This window comes from Mustela nigripes, chromosome 2 (assembly GCF_022355385.1).
Source record: "Mustela nigripes isolate SB6536 chromosome 2, MUSNIG.SB6536, whole genome shotgun sequence".
NCBI classification, from domain to species: Eukaryota; Metazoa; Chordata; class Mammalia; order Carnivora; family Mustelidae; genus Mustela; species Mustela nigripes.
The window spans coordinates 187770295-187794900 of NC_081558.1; the positions used below are offsets into that span (position 1 = coordinate 187770295).

A 24606-nucleotide genomic window follows, 5' to 3' on the forward strand; every position below is an offset into this window, starting at 1 on the left:
TAAAAAAAAATTAGTGAGTTTTAACCTCTTAAAAATACATACTTACTTTCTGAGTTTATTTTACTTCCTACTTAACATATTTACTATAACAGTAATTGTGTGGAAATATAATTTGTTCTTGCCTTTCAAAAAAGTATTATTCAATTTACAATGATTTCAAGTGATGAAATGATGAAAATTGTCTCACCCTTAAAAAATGATCACATCATGGGGCACCTGGGTGGCTCAGTGGGTTAGGCCACTGCCTTCGGCTCAGGACATGATCCCAGGATCCTGGGATCGAGTCCCGCATCAGGCTCTCTGCTCAGCTGGGAGCCTGCTTCCTCCTCTCTCTCTCTGCCTGCCTCTCTGCCTACTTGTGATCTCTCTCTGTCAAATAAATAAATAAATTCTTTAAAAAAAAATGATCACATTATCTTTTTTTCCAAAAAGGTGAATTTTTTCAAGAGGTTTTAAGCCTACTATCTTCTTATCTGGTAATTTTCCCTGTCTTTTTAAAACTATAGCTAACTATTTTTAAAAGATTTTAAATATCATAAACAATTATTTTAGTAAGTTTTTATACATAGGTAGTAATTTTTTGGGTAACTTTATTTTATTTTTTTCAGTGTTCCAAGGTTGATCGATTATGCACCACACCAGTGCTCCACGCAATACATGCCCTCTTTAATACCCACCACCAGGCTCACCCAACCCCCCAACCCCCTCCCCTCCAAAGCCCTCAGTTTGTTTCTCAGAGTCCGTAGTCCCTCATGGTTTGTCTCCCCTTCCAATTTCCCCCAACTCACTTCTCCTCTCCAAGGTAGTAATTATTTTAATGGTAATGGTTTTAGGGTAAACATTTTATGACAGTTTAAATGTAAAACCAAATACCTTTTATGTCCTGTTGCATAGAGTTCTCCCTAGACTGGTTAGCCAGAAGGAAACTGTATGCAGAAACTTGAGTTTAGTCAAAATTAGCCTTGAATTTAGTTGAAAAGGCAGTCTGTGGCTAGTCATCTGTGACCTTGAGAAAGCTATTGAACAATTTAGGTTCCCATTTTCTCATGCAAAAAAGATGGGGTTAGACTGATAAGTTCTAAGGTCACTTCTAGCGCTAACATTTTATAGTTTTATTGTTTTATTAGCGATAGAGACAGACAGGCTTTTCCTCTTTCTTAACGAGAAAAGGGAGTTAGGATAGAGGTACTCCTGGCCTTTAAAGTAGAAAGAAAAGGAGTGGACAAGAGTTAGGGGAGTGTAGGAGTGAGGCTGCCCATAAACCACAGACTTCAGAGGATAATGAATGAACGTGATCCAAATTACTCTGCTTTTCTCCGACACACCTAGCTGGACAATAATGGTGTCCTAGCTGATCGTTGTATAAAAGTTCCCTGCTCTCTGTATGGAGAGAAAATTCTTTGACCTGACCCTGAGAGAAGTGTGGTAAAAGGGGAAATCTGAGAAAAACTTTAATTTCTATCATCTTTTCTTAAGAAGGGAAAGTTTAGGTTGGTCATTTTCTTCAAGTGAGTAAAAAGGATTTTAAATGGAGGATATTCATGGCATGTATTTGTTTCCTGAAACTAGAATAAATAAAAACTGTGACGGGCCAGTTTTCATTTAGATAAGAGACCTCATTTCCTGATAACCATGGTTGTTAAAAGCTTAAATGATCATGCAAGATAGGTTACTTTCAAAAACTCTGATGCTTTGGAAGCTTCTCTGTTAGATGTTGTTCTTAGATAACTTGATGGAATATTTTCCACTTGTCATTTGTCATTGATGTGATATGCAAATATATCAGCCAGAAGTTTTTGAATACATTAGGTTTTAATTAATGAAAGATTCAACTCATTTGATTTGATCGCTGGTAAAACCTCCAAGCAGGGAAAAGCACTTTAAAACCTTTAAATGATCTGCTTCCGAGTAATTTTCTTGTATCTAACATGTTGGATATTTTTGAGATTTTTCAGGAATTTTAAATTACTGAAAATATATGACTAGAAAATCTTTCAGAGTTATTCCTATAGTCTCTTGACTTTAAATAAGGCTTACTCAGGGGCACCTGACTCAGTGGGTTAAGCCTCTGCCTTCGGCTTAGGTCATGATCTCAGGGTCCTGGGATCGAGGCCTGCATTGGGCTCTCTGCTTGGCGGGGAGCCTGCTTCCTCCTCTTTCTCTGCCTGCCTTTCTGCCTACTTGTGATCTCTCTCTCTGTCAAATAAATAAATAAAAATCTTTCCCCCCAAAAAAAGGTTTTTTAAAAAAAAATACATAAATAAGGCTTACTCTTAAAACTGAAATAAATAAATAAATAAATAAATAAGGCTTACTCTTAACTGTATCTATCTAGTATCAAATTTATTTTCCCATGTTATCTCAAAAGGTAATTCTATAGCCTTTTGCTTTTGCAAAGCAAATTCTATTGCTACAGTTTGTCAGCTTCTCTTTCTTGTAGTTTCTAAATATTCCACCCTGTCATTTAAAAGATAGTATCTTGTTGAAGGATTCAAAAACTCTGTTTTCAAGTCTAGGTGGCATAGCTGTTGATCATTCCTAAATAAGCTAGGAAAAGGTTGTTGTTGTTTTTTTTTTTAAACATTCCTTGCCTGAGTGCACAAAATATTATGCTTGAAGTTTTTTTTCTTTAGAGTGAAAAAGAAAGACAAATTATTTTACTCATGAAGGGAACACGTGAATTGAAATGTGTTTCTGAAAATTTTGCTTATGAGGTAACAACAGGCAAGAGAGCATTTGTCTCTGTTTTGTTTTTCTTTTCATTTATTTTTTTATTATTCTGTATTTTATTTAAAGCATACATTTTTATCCTTCTGCTTGGATTACTAAGCATACCCATAAAGCAAAAGCGAAGCAACATAAACTGAGCTTGAATATATTGCGTCAGACCATACATTGTACCAAAATGTCCCGTGATTCCCGTCTGACACCTGAGCTTTCCCCAGCCCCTTGTGTTTTATTTTTCCCTAGGGGCAGGCATTAAGGAAATGTAATTTCTGATGCAGCCCGGGAAATAACTTGTGAAGGTTGTTTATAGTCTGATGGAAGTTTTTTGTTGTGTTCTGTTTTATTGTCATATTGTCACTATTTTAAAGTTGTACCCTTTCACATAAGTACCAGTGCTTGGCACTGTTTATTTATTTAAACTACAGGAATGTGTATCAGATTAAAGTAATTTTGATTTGCTTAAAGATGTGGGAGTTATTTACTTGAATCAAATGTATGGTGGCTGTATATGATGGCTGTATACTTCCATGATAAAGTTCTGCATTTGGCGGTTATTGCCTTTGTCTCTAAAAGAACAAAACAAAATCGTCATCTTCCAATATTTAAAATATGTTATCACTTGAACTTTCTATATTAAAATGCCCAGTGTTTTAGGGTTGAAAGCAGGCAATGTGATTCTGACTTCATTAGATAGGTTTATAAAGTTTTACCAGTTTTCATGTGTTCATATTTTTTCTGTGTCTCCTCAATTAAAATTTTGCAAGGATTTAGGTATTTAATAACCTTTTAATAACCTTGCTACTCGGCCTATAGTTGTGGACCAGCAGTACCTGTGTGCTTATTAGAAATACAAAATCTCAAGCCACACTCCTGACCTATGGAATTATAATTTGTATTTTAACCAGGTCTTAGGGTGATTTATGTGCTTATTTAAGTATGAAAAACGTGGATTTAATAGAATATCATTGGTAGCACGAACTTTTTAAAAAATTAATCTGATGGTGGAGTTGTATGATTTAACACTGCTTTATCTTTGATTTAGATGCTTGGTTTCTATTCTAAGTAGCCTTAGCAGTTAAGATTTATAGTGTTTTTAAACCCATTACATATGTAGTTATCTAACCCTATCAAACGTAGTCATTGAAATGTGTTTTATAATTGTATGGCTATCATCCATTGTAGCTCTGTCATTTAATCATAGTAGAAATTTTAAGACTCATTTCTGCTTTTCTTATGTTACTCATGATTATACTTAAAATGCTAACAAATATTCATTCATGGACCGTTATGAGCCAAATATTAACGTGTTCTTTATTTTACTTTAAAAAAATATATATCATTGTTAAGTCAAATCTTATTACTTTTTCTGTTTCGTTTCTGTTTCTTTATTTTTTATTTATTTCATGTTTTCTTTTTTTTGTTTTAGTTGGGTCTGGTAAGTTGACATTTTATTGGCCATCTTCTAATCACCGTGTCACTGTGACTGGAACTTCTCTTCCCCTTTCCATCCATACCCTTCCATGTCCTTCAACCAATCAGCCTCCATGTTTCACTTGTCATTGGCCACAAAGACAGACTGCACAGAATAAAGTCTGCAGGAAGTATGGGTAACTGTGACAAAGAGTAAAGGTAATGGGGTTGCTAACTTTATGTCTTATTAAATGATGTGTGATCTGCGTCCTTTTATTTTTTTTTTCTCTCCTTAATTGAGTGATAAGATAAGTGATAGGTCTATATTGTGGTGAAGTACTATTTCAATTTATATTTTACAAGATAAACAAAAATAGGTGCCCCCAGAATGATTTGGGGTTTTTTAACCCAAAATATGTTTATGAATTCATGTCTATCAACCTATTCTTCTGTAATGGTCATTCAAAGTGCTGTTGATGAAAAACCTTGCACTTAGGGCTGTATGCATTCATTTTCATTTCTATGTGTCAGGTTCATTTCATTTTATGTAAGAAATAATTGCAGGATGTTTCCAAAATGTATCAAAGTTTGCTCTGATAAACACGTGTCCTCACATAAATAGTCATTAGGTTCCTAAGTACTCTCATGATCACTACATTCAGGAAGGTACATTCACCCTTTAAAAGTGCTGGAACACCATTTTTGGCGAATTAAACATGAGGATGCTAAGTGGTATGCCAGGGAATAATTTGACTCTAAGAAAAACTCCCTATTTTTTAAGTTAAAGAGCTATACAGATATTCTAAAGGTGTTCAGACTAATATAGATAGGATGGATTGTTCAATAATGGTGATACAATAAGGGACCTATTTAAAAAAATAGCCTTCTAGATGCCACCATAAGTGTAAAAATATATATGGATTAATATTTAAACATAAAAAAGCATGAAGACAAAAGTATAGGATGAAAATGGAGGTGATTATTTACCTAATTTATTATATATCATATGATCTATATTTTATTGATAGAATGAATACCAAAAATGCTTAACCAGATTAGAAAGACTGTCTATAAAGTGAAAAAATCTATTTACAGCATAGATGAGAAATGGACAAAATTTTGCCTGTCAATTGTTCTTAAAAATAAAAAAGATAAGCATAGGAATACAATATTCCCAACAAATAGGATATCAGTGACAAGGTAATGTGAAAATAAATGTTTAATTTTATGAACATAAAAAGGCTAGTTAATAGCAGATTTTATTCTCAGTTTGGCAAAGATGTTAATGTTCAGTTTGTAAGGTTAGGGAGGAAAGTGCCCTATAGGGGAGGCATCAGGTGAAATCATCTTAAAAATAATTGGGAAGAATGTTAATGTCACTACTGTTTTTAATACTGAAAATTGGAAACAAACCCAAATTTAAAAACAAGAGCTTGGTTGAGTAATTTAAGTAATTTGCATATGAACTATTAAATGGCTATTGAAACGATATTGTAGAAGCATATTTTAAAACACTATGGTCCAGTTTGCATGGTTGAATTATAGGTAGCGCTTCTTATCTTCTTTGCTTGTCTAATTTTCTAAATTTTTAACACTGACCCTCTATGACGTTAGTAACATGGCTATGTATTTTCAATTTTAGCAAGTTTAAATGTAGTCTTTGAAAAAATGTTCCAACATTTTATCCTAAATATCAAATAGATGGATGTGATGAATGGCCTTCCCAATCTAAAAAGTTAGATGATGGTGATAGCTAGATTGATAGACAGAGGCCCATTGGATCCATTTACATTCTCATAGAGATATATTTATATTAAATATTTAACAAACATATAGTAAAGGATTTTTTAAAGTTATATTTCTAAGACATATCTTGTGGCTGATGTCACTGTTGATGTTGGCTCGAGACGATGCCTGCAAAACATAGTAAATTCATTTCCAGGCAGATATCCTGTGTGGAAGGATTGCTGCAGGATAAATGTAGTTAGCATAAGAGTTTGTATCCCTTGTTCCCAAATAAGTCTTTGAGGTTGGAGGAGAGCTGGCGTTTTATAAAAGAAACATGGGTTCTGGCACACGTTATTAGACATGCTTCTGAGATTTAGGAAAGAGACCACCCGAAGTTTATACTTCTCTGAGTGGTTTGAACATTTATATTTTCCTACTCAGATTCCCTGCATATTGGAAAGTCATATTCCCCCAGTCATTTAATTAATCATTTGTTTTTTCTTTTATTGAAACAAACCAAACTCTCTTCTGGATTTAGTTTATCATCCAGTCAATCCTTTCAATTTCTTGATCTGATTTCTACCTCAATTATTCCAGCCCCTAACTGTGGAATCAAATGCTCCTGTATGGATGGAAATGGAAGAAAATCCCCAGGCAATGAGGCACATGTCTGTTATTATACCTGGATAATGATAGTGTTTGCTAAACTCACGAGTAAACCACTCAATTACAATCAGAGTTTAAAAAAATTATAAGCTAGAACTTCAGTGTTACCAAATTGAACCTAAACTCTATCTCCTAACTTCGTATTTTCTTCCCCATAAGTTACAGGACATTTGAAGGCATTTGACCTGATTTTTCAGGTCTCCTATAATTTCCTAGGCAAATGGTATAATTTCTACTAAACTTCAATTAAAAAGAAAAAGGGAGTACGGAAGAAATCACACTAATCTAGAAGTTAGGAGATCTAATTGCTTTCTTCAGTTTTGCCACTATGCAATCTGCAACAAATTCTGTTACATCTCTCTCTCTTTTTTAAGAGGTTTATGTTTCAAATGAGAGATTTACAAAATTTATATATAATATTATAAATATTTGTATATATGTCTTAGATGTAGTTGCCTAGACAGTATTGATCAAGAGAAAAACACCTTTTCAAACCCTCACCTTCATTAACAAAGAAATCAAATTCTTGTGAGCAGAGTGGTAGCATTTGTAGACATAATCTGAATATAATCTTTGGTTCCTATTCCCTTGAAGGCATTATCCCAAGTGACTGCTAAAAGTAACTAAAAGTACTTTTAAAGAAAAGGTTTAAAATAATGCAACAGTCTTAAAAAGTGGATGGGAAGTACCCTCTCCTGTATAAATGCCTGGCTGGAAATGTTCACTTCCATTTGAACTGAGACAAGAGAGAAGAATAATTAAGTGTTTCAAACAGCTGATAAGAAATGCATTTGAAACGTGTAAACAGTAGGTAAAAAGACTTACAATCAGTGCACATTTTTCTAACCGTAAAGCATGGCCCCCAAACAAGCTTTTCTTCCCCCTCTTCCCCGAGTGACTCCATCAGCACACCTAATGTTTTCAGCTGCCATTGCGCTCAGTGTAACTGACACAATTTTCTGACACTCTATTTACTGCTGGATGAAGTGGCCATTTAAGTCTGTATAAATCAAACAGTTTGGACAAAGCTGGCAGTATTTATAATGTCAGGATGAGCAGATGTTTCAAATTTGCCCTCATTTCCATATATATTCTGTTCGAACATGCCCTTGCCTGTGTAAATGAAGGAGGCATCTGACTCTACTATTGCTTTACATTCATTTCTATTCAAGTAATTGGACTGAAGATTCTAAGGGGTTATAATTTTCATGGTAGCATTTCAGGAGCTTTGGAGTTAAATTAAAGTAATTTTAGGGCCTGCTTACATCAGGAGGTCCTTGGCTGTATGATTAAAGTCCATTCACCTTTAAGCAGCTCTAAATGAGAAAAGGTATTTATTCATACACATTTCAGGTGTACTTTGAAAGTAAAGGGTCAAATTGCAGCTCCAGAATTCTTTTTAATGTGGAGGCTAATCTTCAAAAGTTCAGCTGATTAAAAAAAAAAAAACCTCTTCCCTGAAAAAAAAAATTCTATTCCCTTCTATAAATATGCACTTAACAATTTAGCTTCAATTAAATTAAGGATGAGAACGGGTACATTACATCTTAGAGTGCATAATGAGTTGTACAAAATAAATGGCAGCACATTTGGGGTATCAGCAAGTTGTCTCAATTAGGTTAATAACTACATGGTTTTGATTCCGATAATTTGTTTCATCTCCTTTAGAACCTCCACACTTTGTTGTGAAACCCCGTGACCAGGTTGTTGCCTTGGGACGAACAGTAACGTTCCAGTGTGAAGCAACCGGAAATCCTCAACCAGCTATTTTTTGGAGAAGAGAGGGGAGTCAGGTAAGACCTTATTCTAGCATTTCAATCAGCAAAGGCAGGCGCCCGATACATAAGAAAACCCAAAACACTATCTCGTGGTATAGCTGTTACTTTAAGAGAATTGAAAAATCTCTGAATGCCCTAGAAAATTTCAACTATGAGAGAGAAGACAAAGTTTCCTTCATTGTTATAAATCGGAAAGCAATTTTCCCTTCCTAGTTTTAGGAAGGGTGTTAGATTGCATAGTAATTATCATATTAAATTTACCTTTATTTCCAATTCAGCCACGTTTTTTAAAAACTACATTTTTTCTCGACATAATTTAATTTTTATTTCTATTACTCAGATATCTGTAATTACGTTTTTTTAAAAGATGTGTTTAGTTTATTTTAGAGCAAGTGCTCACACACACGCAGGGTGGAGGGGCGAAGGTCGAGGAGGAGAGGGTCTTAAGCCAACCTTGTGCTGAGCGCAGAGCTGTTTTGGGGCTCGACCTCAGAACCCCGAGATCATGACCTGGACTGAAAGCAAGAGTCCTACGCTTAACAGTACCACCCAGGCGCCTCTGTAATTATATGTTAAAAGAGATTTACACACGTTTAAAACAGAGATGACAGTTACTCAGTGCAATTTCTCTGAAAATACCAGGAATCTCAAGTGTCTTCACTTCTTTATGTATGTAAGCATGTATGAGTCTGTATGTAGATCAATAAATAGATATCAATTATATATACCAATTTATATATGTCAATCAAAGATTCACCAAACTATGTGGTAGTCTATTTAATATAGCTGTCATGATAAATATAGTTCAGTATATTCTAATTCTTTGAAAACCATCATATATAATTGTTATATGAGATATATATATATGAGATATCAAATAACTCTAAACATTTTATAAACCAGATTTTTCTATATACACTGAACTACATTATAAAGCTCTATGTTCTTAAGTTCTTTAAGTTCTTTAAGTTCACTATTGGATTTCAGCTTAATAAAAAGGAAATTTTGAAATAATTTTACTTTAAAGATAACAGGAAACTTTAAAATAGTTTTTATATTTAAGTCTTTTTCCTCATCTCTTATTGATTTGCTTGCTTCAACAAATGAAGCTTTTCCTTTTACTTGTTTTTTGATACCTGTATTTTTTACAATATAGTTGTTCCTAACCTTTTTAAATTTTTTGCTTGAATCAACCTTGGGTAAATTGTTTTGTGGTCTTGCTTTTAATGAGCTCTTACAGGTAACCTAGAAGTAACTTACTGTCTGCACTTACTAACATTTTGTAGGCAATGCATCTGGTTCACCTTTGTTTTCACACTGGTAGGCAAATTTATGGCATGTGGACCCTCTTTTGAGTTACAGTATCTTCATCGTCTCTAACACATTCTATTTGGCCTCAAAGACTACATTTGCTGGTCACAAATAATAGACAAGGAAAAATGAAATATTTTATTACAACAGAAAGAATTGGAAGTGTATTATTTAAGAATATCTACATAGTGGTAATAGTAAATCCACTAGAAGTTCTTAGAAGAGTGACTCATTGAGGGACGCTTTGGTAGCTAAGTGGGTTAAGCATCTGCCTTCAGCTCAGGTCATGATCCCAGGGTCCTGGGATGGAGTCCCGCAGGGCTCCTTGTTTAGCAGGGAGCCTGCTTCTCCCTCTACCTGCTGCTCCACCTGCTTGTGTTTTGTCAGTCTCTGAAAAATATATAAATTAAATCTTTTAACAAATGATTCATTTAGTTATTAAATAAATTGTTAAGTTACTTGGTTTAAACTATGTCAAACTTTGAAGTAATTTTGACTTGGTTTAGCTTGGTTTAATGATACAACATACTTTTTCCTACAATTTTGTCACTGGGCGTGTATTCATAGAGCTGTAGATAAAGTCTTTATAAAAGTATATGTGTTAAAAAGCAGTTGTCGGTTAAGTGTCTGCCTTTGGCTCAGCTCATGATCCCAGGGTCCTGGGATGGAGTCCCATGTCAGGCTCTCTCTCCACAGGGAGGCTGCTTCTCCCCCTGCCCCTCTCCCCACTTGTTCCTTCAATCTCTCTTTCTCTCAGATAAATAAATAAAAATTTTAAAAAGATAAAAAGCAATTAAACTTTTAAAAAGGGAACAACTTCATTTGGTTAGAAGAAATCTCGACTTTATTTCATGAAAAGCAATGACATGAAGTGTTATTTCCCATGTAATATACACTCTCTTTAACATGGGAACAAATTTTGATGCATAGTGAGAAATTTGTACCACAAAACATCACATCTTATGTTAACTTTGTATATAAGCTAACTTATATAGAAAGATAAATAAGGGAGCCTGGGTGGCTCTGTGGGTTAAGCCTCTGCCTTCAGCTCAGGTTCCTACTTGGCAGGAACCCTGATGCGGAACTCGATCCCAGGACCCTGAGATCATGACCTGAGCTGAAGGTTAACAAAGCAGGAACCCTGCTTCTCCCTCTCCCACTCCTCCTGCTTGTGTTCCCTCTCTCACTGTGTCTCTCTCTGCCAAAAAAGTAAATAAAATCTTTAAAAAATAAAAATTAAAAAGTTAAAAAAATAAAACTCCATTATGAATTCTTAAATATATCTATTATTGTTTGATAATTATAAAAGTACATATCAATGTTTAGAATTTATTTAAATTTTAAAATGAAACTTTAAAAGCCTCCTAAAAGGCTAGGTCATTAAACTTCGTGTTTAGGTGTATGTGTGTATCTCTGTGGGGGGGTATGCGATGGAAGAATATTTAGCTTTTTTGGGTATATATGCATGTGCGGTATGTATATGTGTGTGTGTACATTTATATAGCTCTTTATAAGTATGTATGTATCATGCCAAAATATCAGAACCTAGAGATTAACCTGCTGTTATTCTTTCCTCCCAAATACTGGGTTCTAGAATCTGCTTTTCTCATATCAGCCACCACAGTCAAGCAGCCGCTTTTCAGTCTCCCAGACTGGTGATCTCACCATCACCAACGTCCAGCGGTCTGATGTCGGTTATTATATCTGCCAGACTTTAAATGTTGCCGGGAGTATCATCACAAAAGCGTATTTGGAAGTTACTGATGGTAAAGTAGAGCATTTTATTTCAAAATGTTCAAGTTTGGCTTATGATCTAAAGAGAGTGTCAGTAAATGTGTTTATTTTCTACTGTGTATCCTTTCTGAGAGCAGTTTTGGTGTAAAAGCTAAAAAAGGATGCCGATACAATGACTAAGTCTAGAATTATTCTCATTTTAACTTAGCTGTCCTATAAATTTCTAGCATCAAGTCAGATCCGTAAAAGCACAGCAATTAAGCAAGAAGTTTACACTGAACATGGGAATGAGTCCATGTTTTAGAAAATAAAGTTATCTTAGAGTCTCCTAGTGCAAAAGATCCTTTTTTTCTCACCAAATTAAGGAGGTAAAATGAATTGCTGATAAGTCTTGCTCACAACTCATCATAATGAACTAGTTTTCCATGAATATTGTGATTCTGTCCTGTTTATCAACTGCCTTATACCTGATCAATTAATGCTAAATGCATTATGAAGTCAGTGATGTCTCACACTGTGAGTCAGACACTAGTAACAATTTGAGAAGAAAAGAAAAAAAGTATATATATAAATATATAAGAATATATATACACATTTGTATATATATATACATAAAATAAATATATGTACATATAATACTCATTCTTTTTGTTGCTATATAGTATTCCATTGTATAAATAGCTCACAGTTTATTCATGTACTCTTCCACTGATAGATTGCTTTCAGTTTGGGCTTCATTCATATGTATATATATATTTTTTGTTTTGTTTTGTTTTTTTGACAGACAGAGATCACAAGTAGGCAGAGAGGCAGACAGAGAGAGAGAGGAGGAAGCAGGCTCCCTGCTGAGCAGACAGCCTGATGCGGGGCTCGATCCCAGGACCCTGAGATCATGACCTGAGCTGAAGGCAGGGGCTTAACCCACCGAGCCACCCAGGCACCCTTTTTTATAATTTATTTTTATTTTTTAATTTTTTTAATTTTTTTATGGGCTTTTTTAAACGAAGTAAATAAATATTCTTATACAAATCTAGAGATGGGCATATGCGCTCAGTTATCTTGGTTTGCCTTTTGGCAGATGAATGTACCCATTTTTTTTTCATTTTCTCATATATTCCGGACACAAGTATTTATCAGATACGAATTATAAATATTTAGTTTCAGTCATTCTCCTAATGATGATTTTAAGGCTTACGTCACTAATTTGATTAGGACCAATGTGTTATTTTTCTTTTGTAGTTGTTGCTTTTAATTTTCTGTCCTACCTTAAGGCCATGTAGATGTTTTCCTGCATCTTTTTTTTTTTTTTTTTTGAGACTTTTTAAAAAAATTTATCTGACAGAGATCACAAGTAGGCAGAGAGGCAGACAGAGAGAGAGAGAGAGAGGAGGAAGCAGGCTCCCCACTGAGCAGAGTGCCAGATGCGGGTCTGGATCCCAGGGTGCTAGGATCATGACCTGAGCCGAAGGCAGAGGCTTTAACCCACTGAGCCACCCAGGCACCCCTTCCTATGTCTTTTTTTTTAGAAATTTCATTGTCTATACTTATAAGATATGAGTTTTTAATCCATTTTAAATTATCTTTTGTGCATGGTATGAAACAATGACAACAATTCCTTTTCCTCTCCACGTGGATACTAATGGTTCCAGCATCATTTACGGAAAAGACAGTATTTGCCTTACTGAATTACAGTGGTCTCTTAATCATAACTCAGATAAACGTAAATGTGTGATTCTGATTCTATCCTCTCTAATATATTCCATTTATATATTCATGCCAATATGTAGGGTCTTAATTATTGTCACTTCATAGTCAGTCTGACAAACAGGTAATGTAAGCCTCCCACTTTGTTTTTCTTGTTTGGAGTGGACCACTAGAATAATTTTAAAATTTTAAATTGACCTTGTCAATTTCTAATAATTTTAAATTTTCTAATAATTTTAAAATTTTAAAATTGACCTTGTCAATTTCCACACACCCCCCCAAAGAACAACAAAAAAATATGAGGTTTCAATTTTGATTTCACTTAAATTATTGAACAGTTTAGGAATAATTAACATCTTAACAATCTTAGTCTTCCAATTTAGGGAAATGGTATATATCCCATATATATTTCTTGATTTATTTAGATCTTTAATTCTTTCAACAAAGTTTTATAGTTTTCAGGGTAGAAAGCTTCCATGTATTTTGAAAGACTTATACCTATGATATTTTATGATTTTTAATGTGACTGCATATCACATATATAAATGTACATATATTTCAAAAAAATAATATGTATATTTCTTTATTGTACTGTTTGAGGCCAGATATACAATTGATTCTTTGTATATTAACCCCATAAATAGCAACTTGCTAAATACAACTTACTAAATCATATGTAAGAGTTTGTACGTAGATTATTTTGACATTGTTATACACAAAATGTGTCAACCGCAAATTAAACCAGTTTTACTTCTTCTTTCCAATATTTATACATTTTATTTCTCTTACTTGTCCTGCACTGTCTGTGATCTCTAATATAATGAATAGAATTGGTGATAGTGGAAATATTTTTCTTGATCCTAACCTCAGGATAAAGTAAGTGTAATGTTAGCAAAGATTTTAAAGATAGAATTTTGAAATTTAAAAAAAAAATCTGGAGGAAATTTTTAATATATTAATCTGATTATTTTATTTCTTAGTGTTCTCAGGATAAAGTTTGTATTCCTTAATGTGCTTTACAATTTATGATTTGACCCCTGCATTCTCAGCTTTGAATTCTATATTTGCTTATATGCCCTCATTTTCTTGTGTTGGCTATGCTCTTCTATTATCTGAAGACTTCTGCACATGCTGTTTCTACTGACTTGAAATTTCACTTACTTCAAAAAGTATTCCTTCCCTCCTCAAATATAAGCATTCTCTACCCTGCCATCAATACAAAGATTGCATCCTATACTTTTCTGTGTTCTCTATTTTCTTGTATTCTTCATTAGACATTAAGTTCCATGATTGTAGGGCCCATGACTCTCCAATAAATACATACCCGGTAATAGACTGTCAAAGTCTGACATGTGGTACATACTCAATAGATAATTTTTGAAAGAATGGATGAAACATGGATGGAATGAACACCTAATGCTTGGTTAAGGCAGAATTCAAACTTATGACTGTCTCCTTTTAAAGCCCCTACTCTTAACCTCTGTCTGTGATACATATTATATATTATTGGCCCCAATTAGTTAGAATGACCTAAAATGTTTTTATAATTTCTTACATATATTAATGCTATTAAATAATGGCTAGTGGGTTTGCTAATGATCAATATAACCAACATGTAGAAGTGGAACACAGAATGACACAATTTATAATTGCAACTTCATAAGACAACTTCATATACACAAACAATTTCTATATACAGGTGGACATGAAAAAATGGCCAAAGAAAACTATGGTAAAATATTTTCAGGTAGGGGCGCCTGGGTGGCTCAGTGGGTTAAAGCCTCTGCCTTCGACTCAGGTCATGATCTCAGGGTCCAGGATCGAGCCCCGCATTGGGCTCTCTGCTCCGCAGGGAGCCTGCTTCCTCCTTTCTCTCTGCCTGCCTCTCTGTTACTTGTGATCGCTGTCTGTCAAATAAATAAATAAAAATTTTTTAAAAATATTTTCAGGTATTTCTTATTATTCTAAGTAATTATTGAAAGCAAAGCTTCGTACATACCATCTGATACTGCATTGTCATAAGTTGTTATCTTTGTGAGACTAGATCAAGGATAGCAATTTTTGCTGAACTAATATAAAACAGAAACCTAACATTTAAATTCCTATTTCATTTTACAGTCCCAGAGGAGATCTGAGATGGTTTTGTGTTTGCTGGGGTGGTACTGTATTTTGTTTTGTTTTCTTTCTTTTGGAATTCATTGCCATTGTACACACAACAAGTATGTATTCATTCTTCAAACTATTATTCCTGAGTGCTGACAGCATGAGTTTTTGCATGTTATCAAGTCAAGAGGACAGCTAGTAGGCAGACTAGTTTCTGGATGCTATTTGACTTTAGCTTCTTGACCTTTCTTTATTGTTTGCAAACGGAAAAAAGATAGACAGAATAAAACACGAGGCACAGAATATGGTGGAGTAGGAAATGTCTTTGAAACGTTGTCATTTGTAGCTGTGATCTATCCCAAGTAGCATGTGACCCAGGAACATAGAAATTCCCATCACCTATTTAATTGAAACTGTTTCTTTTCTTTATTACTAGACTGTGAGAAAATTAATTAATGATTACCAAGTGCTATGTAAAATTTAAAATCACTTGCATTCATCTTTCAATAGTTGTTGATATACAATGAAATGAGTGTTAACTTTTATTCAGAAAAGAGAGACCTGACAATTACCAACTAGTTGACTTGGACAGGTGACTTGTACTTCCCTAACTAACTCATAAGTTTGTGAGATACATTGGCAAATTGTATATTTCTATCAATATACAAATTGATAGAAATTGTGATACGTAGTTCTAATATCTGTTGGTCTATAAATATGAACTTTTCATACTTAAACCCATCAATGTGTATATGTTAATTTTTCCCTTTTTTATATATATATATTAAAATTTTATGTTTTTATTATTAACATACAATGTATTATTTGTTTCAGGGCTATAGGTCTGTGATTCATCAGTCTTACACAAAACCCAGTGCTCAGCGCAACACATACCCTTCCCAGTGCCCATCACGCAGACACCCTGTACCCCAATCCCACTCCCTTCCAGCAACCCTTAGTTTGTTTCCTGAAATTGAGTCTCTTATATTTTTTTCACTTAAAATTATTTTATGAATGTATTTCTATGTATTAACATAGTCTTCATGACCATTGCTTTTGACGTACTAAAATATGACTTCTAATGATATGCTCTTTTTTTTTTTAAGGATCTTTATATATTTTATGAATGTGAGGAAAAGATAGTAAACTTTGCTTAACTTTGCTTAACGGGTTATACCATCTGTGGCCCTGTCTATACCAGGACCGTGACCACAGCTAGCACAAGCATACTGATACCTGTCCATACTAAGTTACAGTTACCAGTGCCTCCTTTGTGTCAGGCACTAATGCGGAGAACTGTTCCCATATCAACAATTTTAAATTTGACAAGGTCTCATGTTACAGATAAGGAAACGGAGGCAGAGACTGGTGAAGGACTATGCCCAAATCATACAGATCATAAACAGCAGAACTGAGATTTACAACAAAACTTAGTACTGTCCAGGATGGTAGCCAGCTGCCACATGAGATGATTTGAAATAAAATTTCAATTCTTATAGCTTATTAAAATTACACATGCTGTTCCTCAGTCACACTAACCAGATTCAGATGTCCGGCATCCACTGGACGCTCATGGTGTCTGTGTTGGAGAGCATAGTCAGGGAGCATCTTCTTTCTTTCTTTTCTTTTTTTTTTTTAAGGTTTTTATTTATTTATTTGAGACAAACAGAGAACGGAGAGTGGGGTGAGGGGCTGAAAGAGAAGCAGACTCCCCACTGAGCCACCCAGGCTCCCTGGAACATTTTCATTTCAGGGCCACATCTTTCTCCAAGACGTACTTACTCACTGTTTTAAAACTCATTCTAATAATGATAATTCATTTTAATAATGCCAGTGTAAAATTATTAGATACAAAACTTGACGTTCTTCTCATAAATCCTAAATTTATATTTGATTCAGTAAAGTACTATACTCTTTAGTTTATGAAAATGTAAATATTTTATCAGTATTTTATTCTACCTTATGATGACAACAAAATGTTTCATTTTTTTCTACCTAAAAACACAAGATTGCTTTAATAAAATCCTTCAGCTCTGGTTTACCTATCAGTTTTTTACAGAACAGGGTAAGTGGCAATATCAAAATTCATACATATGTATACCTTTTTGCAATTAGCAGAGCACATTCATATCTATTATTCCATTTAAATGTTCATAGCAATCCCTTGAGCTAGCTAGAACATTATTATCTTCCCATTATAGATAAAATAAAACTGAGGCTTAGAGAATTTAAGGAAGTGGCCCAAAGACACATGACAGATGGAGCTGATAATCAACCCTACTCTTCTTCTTCTTCTTCTCTTGCCATATTTTTGTAAACGACCCAGTGTAAACCAGGAAGAAATAAATGACAGAGGAACGGTATCATTAAACCAGGTTGGGATAGGATGGGGAGATGTGAATAATGCTAACTCTGATTCAAACCTCAAAGCACCGTAAAGATACAGAAAACCGAATAAATCCCCAGATACTGGATTGTTTCTAAATGTAACAAGAATACCAAATGTAAGCCACTCTGTTACTGGATTTAATTATAATCCTTTATAAAGAAACTCTGTTACTAATTTAATTAATGTCTAGAAATAAATATTCACTCATTCTTAGGGTCTAGGGAACACGGGTGGTAGAATCTTCTAAAGCAATAAAAACACTTTGATTCTTTTTTTCTACACTTAACAGGTGGGGCCTCTAATTTGATTTTAACCAATCTCAACAGAAAATGTAGAAAAGATTGAATAATTTTAAACAAGGGAATCATTGACTTACATTTGTCATTCGTGGAGTATCTGAAACTCTCCTGCCAGGTTACGAACTCCAGCCTAGCATGCCTCCCCGGTATTTGCAAATTTCATACCAGTAATTAAGCACAGCCGAGAATCAGAAGGTGGAGTGAAAATACAGTTGCTAATTTCACTCTCTTGCCTTCTTGTTTTTGCTTAAGCTGAATGCACGAAACTAATAATTATTGCATGGTAGAAGAGGAACAAATTGAAGTGTAACTCCAGCTTGTGAAAATCTTTGGTGCATAAAGCTTTGAACATGCCATATCTCACTTGGCAAATTGTTGCATCCAAAATTTAGTTACTCTGGCAACCAGTTTCTTTTAATCAGGCAACTTCTTAAACTAGACCTTTGTATATGTGTGACTTAAAATTTTGTAACTGATATTCAGAATTATAAAGCTTGATAGTGAAAAAAATTCTTAAATTTAATTTTTAACTTTTACTCATTTGAAAAAGTATCTTATCTATAGGGTTTCACCTAAGTTGACTATATCAGGGAGTGAAAACTGAGAACATCTCTGTAATGCAAGTTGTTCTAGTTACACTCTAGTTGTTTTAGATTTTTGCCTAAATAATGGCTTCCTTGTCTGAGATAAAGCTTTTAGGTTTTAGGCTTTTTATGTAATAATAAGAACATTTTTAATTTATATATTATAAAAATCCCTTCCATTATTTCCTTCCATAGTACATTAAAACTTTTAAAGTAATAGAATTCATGAAACTGTTTCCGATCCTTATAATTCTAGCATGGAAGTATATTTCCCAGGTTAGGACATGAGCTTGAGTTATATTTTTGGATTAGCCTACTCACAATGTATTTGAATAGTTTTCTAGTTTTTCCTAAATTCACTGGGATTGGGAAATTTTTACCCACGTAATTCTGTTAATAGAATTCCAGGATTAAAAGAGCTGAATGATATCAACTTGTAAATTCTAAAAGTCCAAAGCCCATTTTGGAATTCAAAATGTTGGACATGTTGGTATGATATCATATTTTTTTCTGTTGGACAAAAAACAGTTCTCAGATGTCGAGTTGGCTTTAGTTCATTCATGAAAATGTGTCTCATAAGTTTCCTTGGGGTAGGTGATTTCTTGTTGTTGTGTTTGATTTTTACATATCTTAAAGTTTAAAAAGTAAACATCCACTTCTTACCACTAGACATTTACTTCACCATCCACAATTTTTTTTTTAGGTGTATTTATTTGAGCAAGCACAAGCAGGGGTAGCAGCAGGCAGAGGGAGAGGGAGAAGGCTCCCCACTGATCATGGAGCCTGATGCAGGGCTCAATCCTAGGACCCTGGGATCATGACCTGAGCTGAAGGCAGACGCTTCACTGACTGAGCCACCCAATCACCCACCATCCACAATTCTTACTTCCATCTTGGACTCTTGTGTTAAATAGGTCACCTGATAGTGCAGTGAGCTCTCTTGGTCATCTAAAAGGAGTACATGAGATCTCAATTTAAATTCCCAAATCAGAGCATCGTTGAAATGCATTCTGAATAATGCACATCTCCTACTTGAAGTACTTGTTTAATTAGTGCGTTTCAAAGGCTAGAGCAACTGCTGTTGCTTGGATGATTAGAAAATTGCTTCCAGTTGTAGAAATCTATTTCCTGTTGTTTCTTTGGGCAGTGATCGCGGACCGGCCTCCCCCCGTCATCCGACAAGGTCCTGTGAATCAGACTGTAGCGGCGGATGGTACTTTAGTGCTGAGCTGTGTGGCCACAGGCACTCCAGTGCCCACGATTCTGTGGAGAAAGGATGGAGTCCTCATCTCAACCCAAGATTCTCGAATCAAACAGCTGGAGACGGGAGTACTGCAGATCCGATCTGCGAAGGTAACTTGAAGCGACACCCTGGCTTTCCTGTTCTGTTCTGCTCCTTTTTCTGTTTGTTTCCAGCCCCCAGGGCTGCAGTCTCAAGTCTTAGAGTCAATGAAATGCTAAATAACAGTACTGATCTACTTTTAATTGAAGCTTTATGCTTTCAGTCGCCCCGCCGTGTATATTTAAGATGATTTGACTCATAACTTAGCTCATGGCAAGTAATTGAAGGTTTCAGGTGGAGCAGAAAAAAAGATTTTGGGGACCTGTTGAGGACAGTAGGGGGGGAAATACCTTCCAGGTAGTGGTATGAGGTATTCATTCCATAAAAGCATTTTTCAAAGAGATTTTTCCAGTACCATGTTATCTACAATGCCAGGTCTTCTGTTGCGAATATTTGGTCCAACATTCTGCAATGACAGGATACTGTCCATGCAAACAGAAGCCAGGCAGCAATGTACACACTGAGCATATATTGCAAATCAGAACGTTAAACGATGAAAAGCCCGTGAGTTTGTGAGAACAATTGAGGGATTTACCTTCCCAGGCACCACATCCCATACCTGTTCTTTCAAGACTGTGTTATTTTGTTTTGCTTTTTCCTTTTCTTTGAGGTCAAGATCAGACAGGCTCACGACGCATAAGAAAGAATAGCTTTGACAGCAATAAACATAAATTTCGATCGCTTTATTGCCTATTGTGGGTGGCTTCTTGGGAGTTTGGGATTCAGCATGACAGTTCATTGCACATGCCATGGAAGTTAATGTGTTGTACTTCTTTGTGACGACGATTGCAATTTTGTGATTACAGTTGCCACAGCGAGATGGCAACATTCTTGCTTTATCAAACATGACTTGAAGATCCAGGCGTTACCTTAGGGAGAGGTGTGTGGGTTCATTAGGCTGGGGATGATTTTAAAGCTGAACATGTGACCTCTGTTTGTTTTCTGGCATTGGTCTTTAGAAGGGAGAGAGCCTTCATTCCAGCTGACGTTTGGCTTATTGAACAAGTTAAAAAAATAAATAAATAAAGTGGGGGAGGGGGAGAGTGAATGCTTTGAGAAGAGATCATTTTGTGTTTTATCCTTTTTTGTGTGTTTATCCTTTTTTCTGTAATATCTGTTTCAGATATCCATATGCATGTAACTCTGATAAAATAGGAAATAGCAAGAACAGTCATTGAATTTGACCAGCCTTACTGTGTGACGGTAAATTGGAAGATCCAATTTACTAATAAAGATTAACCCTTTGAATCTGAATACCTCATTGTTTATTGTCCCTGACACAAGAATAGTGCTATGGTAAAGCACTAAATATTATATTTTATTGTACAATTAAAATAACCATATAAAATCTTCTTTTCCATATTCTTGTAATATTTTCCTTCCCATTCAATAAAAATACATTCAATTAAGAGGACGTTTCTGGATATTGAATTTTAATGCTGTTATCCATATTCATGGGACATATACAAAACTATAATTGCTTTTCCAGCACATTGAGCTCTTGATTGTTCCAAATATTTATTTTCTGTCTATCTTCTCAGCTGGGTGACACAGGTCGGTACACCTGCATTGCATCAACCCCCAGTGGTGAAGCAACGTGGAGTGCTTACATTGAAGTCCAAGGTAAATCAGCTAGCGTTTTTAACTTAAAGCTTGGCTTGCGGTCATTTACTTGCTGGTAAATGGATGAAGTCGATGTCCCGATGCCTGAATAAGTATAGAATGGTATAATCTGTTTTTCTGTGCTTATCTGTATATGTGTAAACGTCTTTCTTCTGTATCTCCTTTATTAGAATTTGGAGTTCCAGTTCAGCCTCCAAGACCCACCGACCCAAATTTAATCCCTAGTGCCCCCTCAAAACCCGAAGTTACAGATGTCAGCAGAAATACAGTAACATTGTCATGGCAACCAAATTTAAATTCAGGAGCAACTCCAACCTCTTATATTATAGAAGCCTTCAGGTAAAGATGATGTTTCCTAGTTCCTAGTTGGTCTTCCTTTTTTTTTTTTTTTTTTGGCTTACCATTCAACATGCATGTTCTAACTTGTGTATCTGTCCTTAGCCATGCATCTGGTAGCAGCTGGCAGACCGTAGCAGAGAATGTGAAAACAGAAACATTTGCCATTAAAGGACTCAAACCTAATGCAATTTACCTTTTCCTTGTGAGGGCAGCAAATGCATATGGAATTAGTGATCCAAGCCAGATATCAGATCCAGTGAAAACACAAGGTAAATACTGATTTACTTACCCTTGTGACACCTACTTATTCCTAGATGTTACACTTTCATAAGTCAATAATGTGTCTGGCTCCCTGCTGTGATGGTATATGTAATACAGATCTGTTCTTCCAGTTGCTCCATTAATTTTTAATGCACAAACACAATGTCTGCAAACGTTATTGTTTTCTGGAGTAGGTATTCCAAGAGAAGATTAATACCAAAGAGCGGTGTCTCTCATTTTATAAAATCACAATCCCATCAGACAAAAATGTTATGTATTTTTATATTGTATTCGATTTCTCCCCCTACAAAGCATGGGAAAAAATACTTTAGGTTGACATGTCGTTCGGTCTGTCTTTCATCGTCAGTTATATGATCCATGATATATTAAACTTTTATATGAAAGTCATGTATATTCTGGTCAAAGCCAAGTCAAAGAAACAGATAAAAAGAAAAAATGAATACAATGTGGAAGCTAATGAATATGTGAAGCAAATTAGAAACGTGCTCACTTGGGCCACATTGGGGATATATTGCTTTTTATTGTGAATAAAAAGTATATTTAGCCTTCCACAAATGACCCCCCTATCCGTCACCGTGCCGCACATCTTATTTTAAAGTTTTAGTAGGAGTGAAATTTACATATTGAATAAAAAGGTGATTTGAATCAATCTTTACCCTTTTTTTTTTAACACACTGTTATTGTCACTAAAGTATGCTTCTTGTATTAATAGAAAAATAAAAATTCTAGGTGGTAGCGATAGAAGCTTGTTATTATTTTCTCAGCATTCGGAGGAATCATATTATCTCCAGCTTGAGTTTACCTTTCCAAAGGGGGGCGGGGAATATAACTTAGTTAGAGTGCTAGAAACAATTTGTGCACACAAGGATTGAAAGACTTTAGCTGATTTTTACTGGTCTTAGAGAGGGTCTGCCAGCCATTTTGCTTGTTTTGTCTTCTCTGATGAGTGTATAAAGAATCTTTTTGGAAGGACCTTTTGCTTCCGAATTCACACAGAAGGCAAACTTAGTTGTCGAACATGTCCTTGTTCGTCTCCTGCCGTGTGAATTCAACACACCCAAGTGCCTTTATTTGCAATTATGAGTCACCTCAGGAACGCTAATATTCTTGAAGCCTGCCTTAACACACTTTGAGGTTTTCAATATTAGATACGCATTTGCAAAGAATGCAGACACAGTGACAGCTGTAAAGTGAATTGAAACTTTTCTCCCGACTGCAGTGGTCTCTACCTAGGAAACTCCTCAGTTTTGATTGACTGCTAGTCTGTTAACTAGTCCTGTGAGTGATTTTGGAGTCTACACCCCCGTTTGTAAATGAGGAGGTAGTTCACACTTAATCTGAAAATTAATTTAAGTCTTTTTACATTTTAATGGACTTACCTTTACACATGAATAGCTAGTGGAACCGCCTTAGGGAAATAAACCCATGGTGTTTGGAAGACTGGAAATATTAATCACGCCTGCCATTTTGAAATCAAAGGATCTCTCTTTTTTTTTAAGATTTTATTTATTTATTTATTTGACAGAGATCACAAGTAGGCAGAGAGGCAGGCAGAGAGAGAGGAGGGAGCCGGCTCCCTGCGGAGCAGAGAGCCCGATGTGGGGCTCGATTCCAGGACCCTGAGATCATGACCTGAGCCAAAGGCAGAGGCTTTAACCCACTGAGCCACCCAAGCGCCACGACCTATGAGCTATGTCGTCCTGAGCACGTTAGTTTGTCCTGAGCTTCAGTTTTGTCATTTATAAAATGGGACTAAAAATAGACTCTCCACTGGTTTGGATAAGGATCAATTAATTTCTGAGTATATACCACTCAGATTTCTCTTCTGTTTTTTGCCATAAGAATTTGTTATTGGACTCATGTTTCTTTCACTGTCTGGACCAAAACTTGAGGGAGCAGATAAACTTTGCAGATACCACGAAACTGAGAAAGGGGACCTGCGGGATGAGAGCATCAGATTGAACTCTCTTTCAATAGACGGAAAGGATGGGTCACTATGAACAAGTGACGAACAAGTGATTCAGTTAATGGAGGAAATTCAAAAGTGCATCACTTAAACTTAAGATTTAAAACTGTTATGGGTGGGCGCCTGGGTGGCTCAGTTAGTTAAGCAACTGCCTTCAGCTCAAGTCCCGGGATCAAGTCCCGCATCGGGCTCCCAGCTCCATGGGGAGTCTGTTTCTCCCTCTGAACTCCTCCCCTCTCATATTCTCACTCACTCTCTCTCAAATAAATAAATAAAACCTTTAATAAATAAATAAATAAATAAGCTGTTTTGGAAGGATAGACTAGGGATACCGGGCTTAAAGGAGGGAAGGGTACACCTGTGTGTCAGGGTGCTGCGGGCACACAGATCTCAGTATTTGAAGTCAATTAAAACACCAATTTGAGCCAACGGAGTGATGTCCTTGCCAAAAGAACAAATGTAGTCTTAGGTAGCATTAGCATAATTATGTTTGGATCAAGTAATCCCTTCTCTTTACTCTAAACTGGTCAGGTTATGAATGGACTAATGTGTTCGTTTCTGAACACTACATTTTCAGGTAGACTTTAAAGAGTCTACCTTTAAAGACTTTGAAGACTTTAA

At 35.4% G+C, this 24606-nt stretch overlaps 1 protein-coding gene across 4 annotated transcripts in view; it reads left to right on the plus strand.

Annotated features, from left to right (window-relative positions):
* Positions 1 to 24606, plus strand: part of ROBO1 (roundabout guidance receptor 1) — a 414151-nt gene that overhangs the window by 318913 nt on the left and 70632 nt on the right. For all 4 annotated transcript variants that reach the window (XM_059392146.1, XM_059392148.1, XM_059392147.1 and 1 more), the window contains exons 7-12: positions 8200 to 8324; positions 11215 to 11386; positions 19581 to 19786; positions 21317 to 21398; positions 21569 to 21737; positions 21840 to 22006. In XM_059392146.1, coding sequence (XP_059248129.1) covers positions 8200 to 8324; positions 11215 to 11386; positions 19581 to 19786; positions 21317 to 21398; positions 21569 to 21737; positions 21840 to 22006 — 921 coding nt within the window. The remainder of the gene's footprint in view (positions 1 to 8199; positions 8325 to 11214; positions 11387 to 19580; positions 19787 to 21316; positions 21399 to 21568; positions 21738 to 21839; positions 22007 to 24606) is intronic.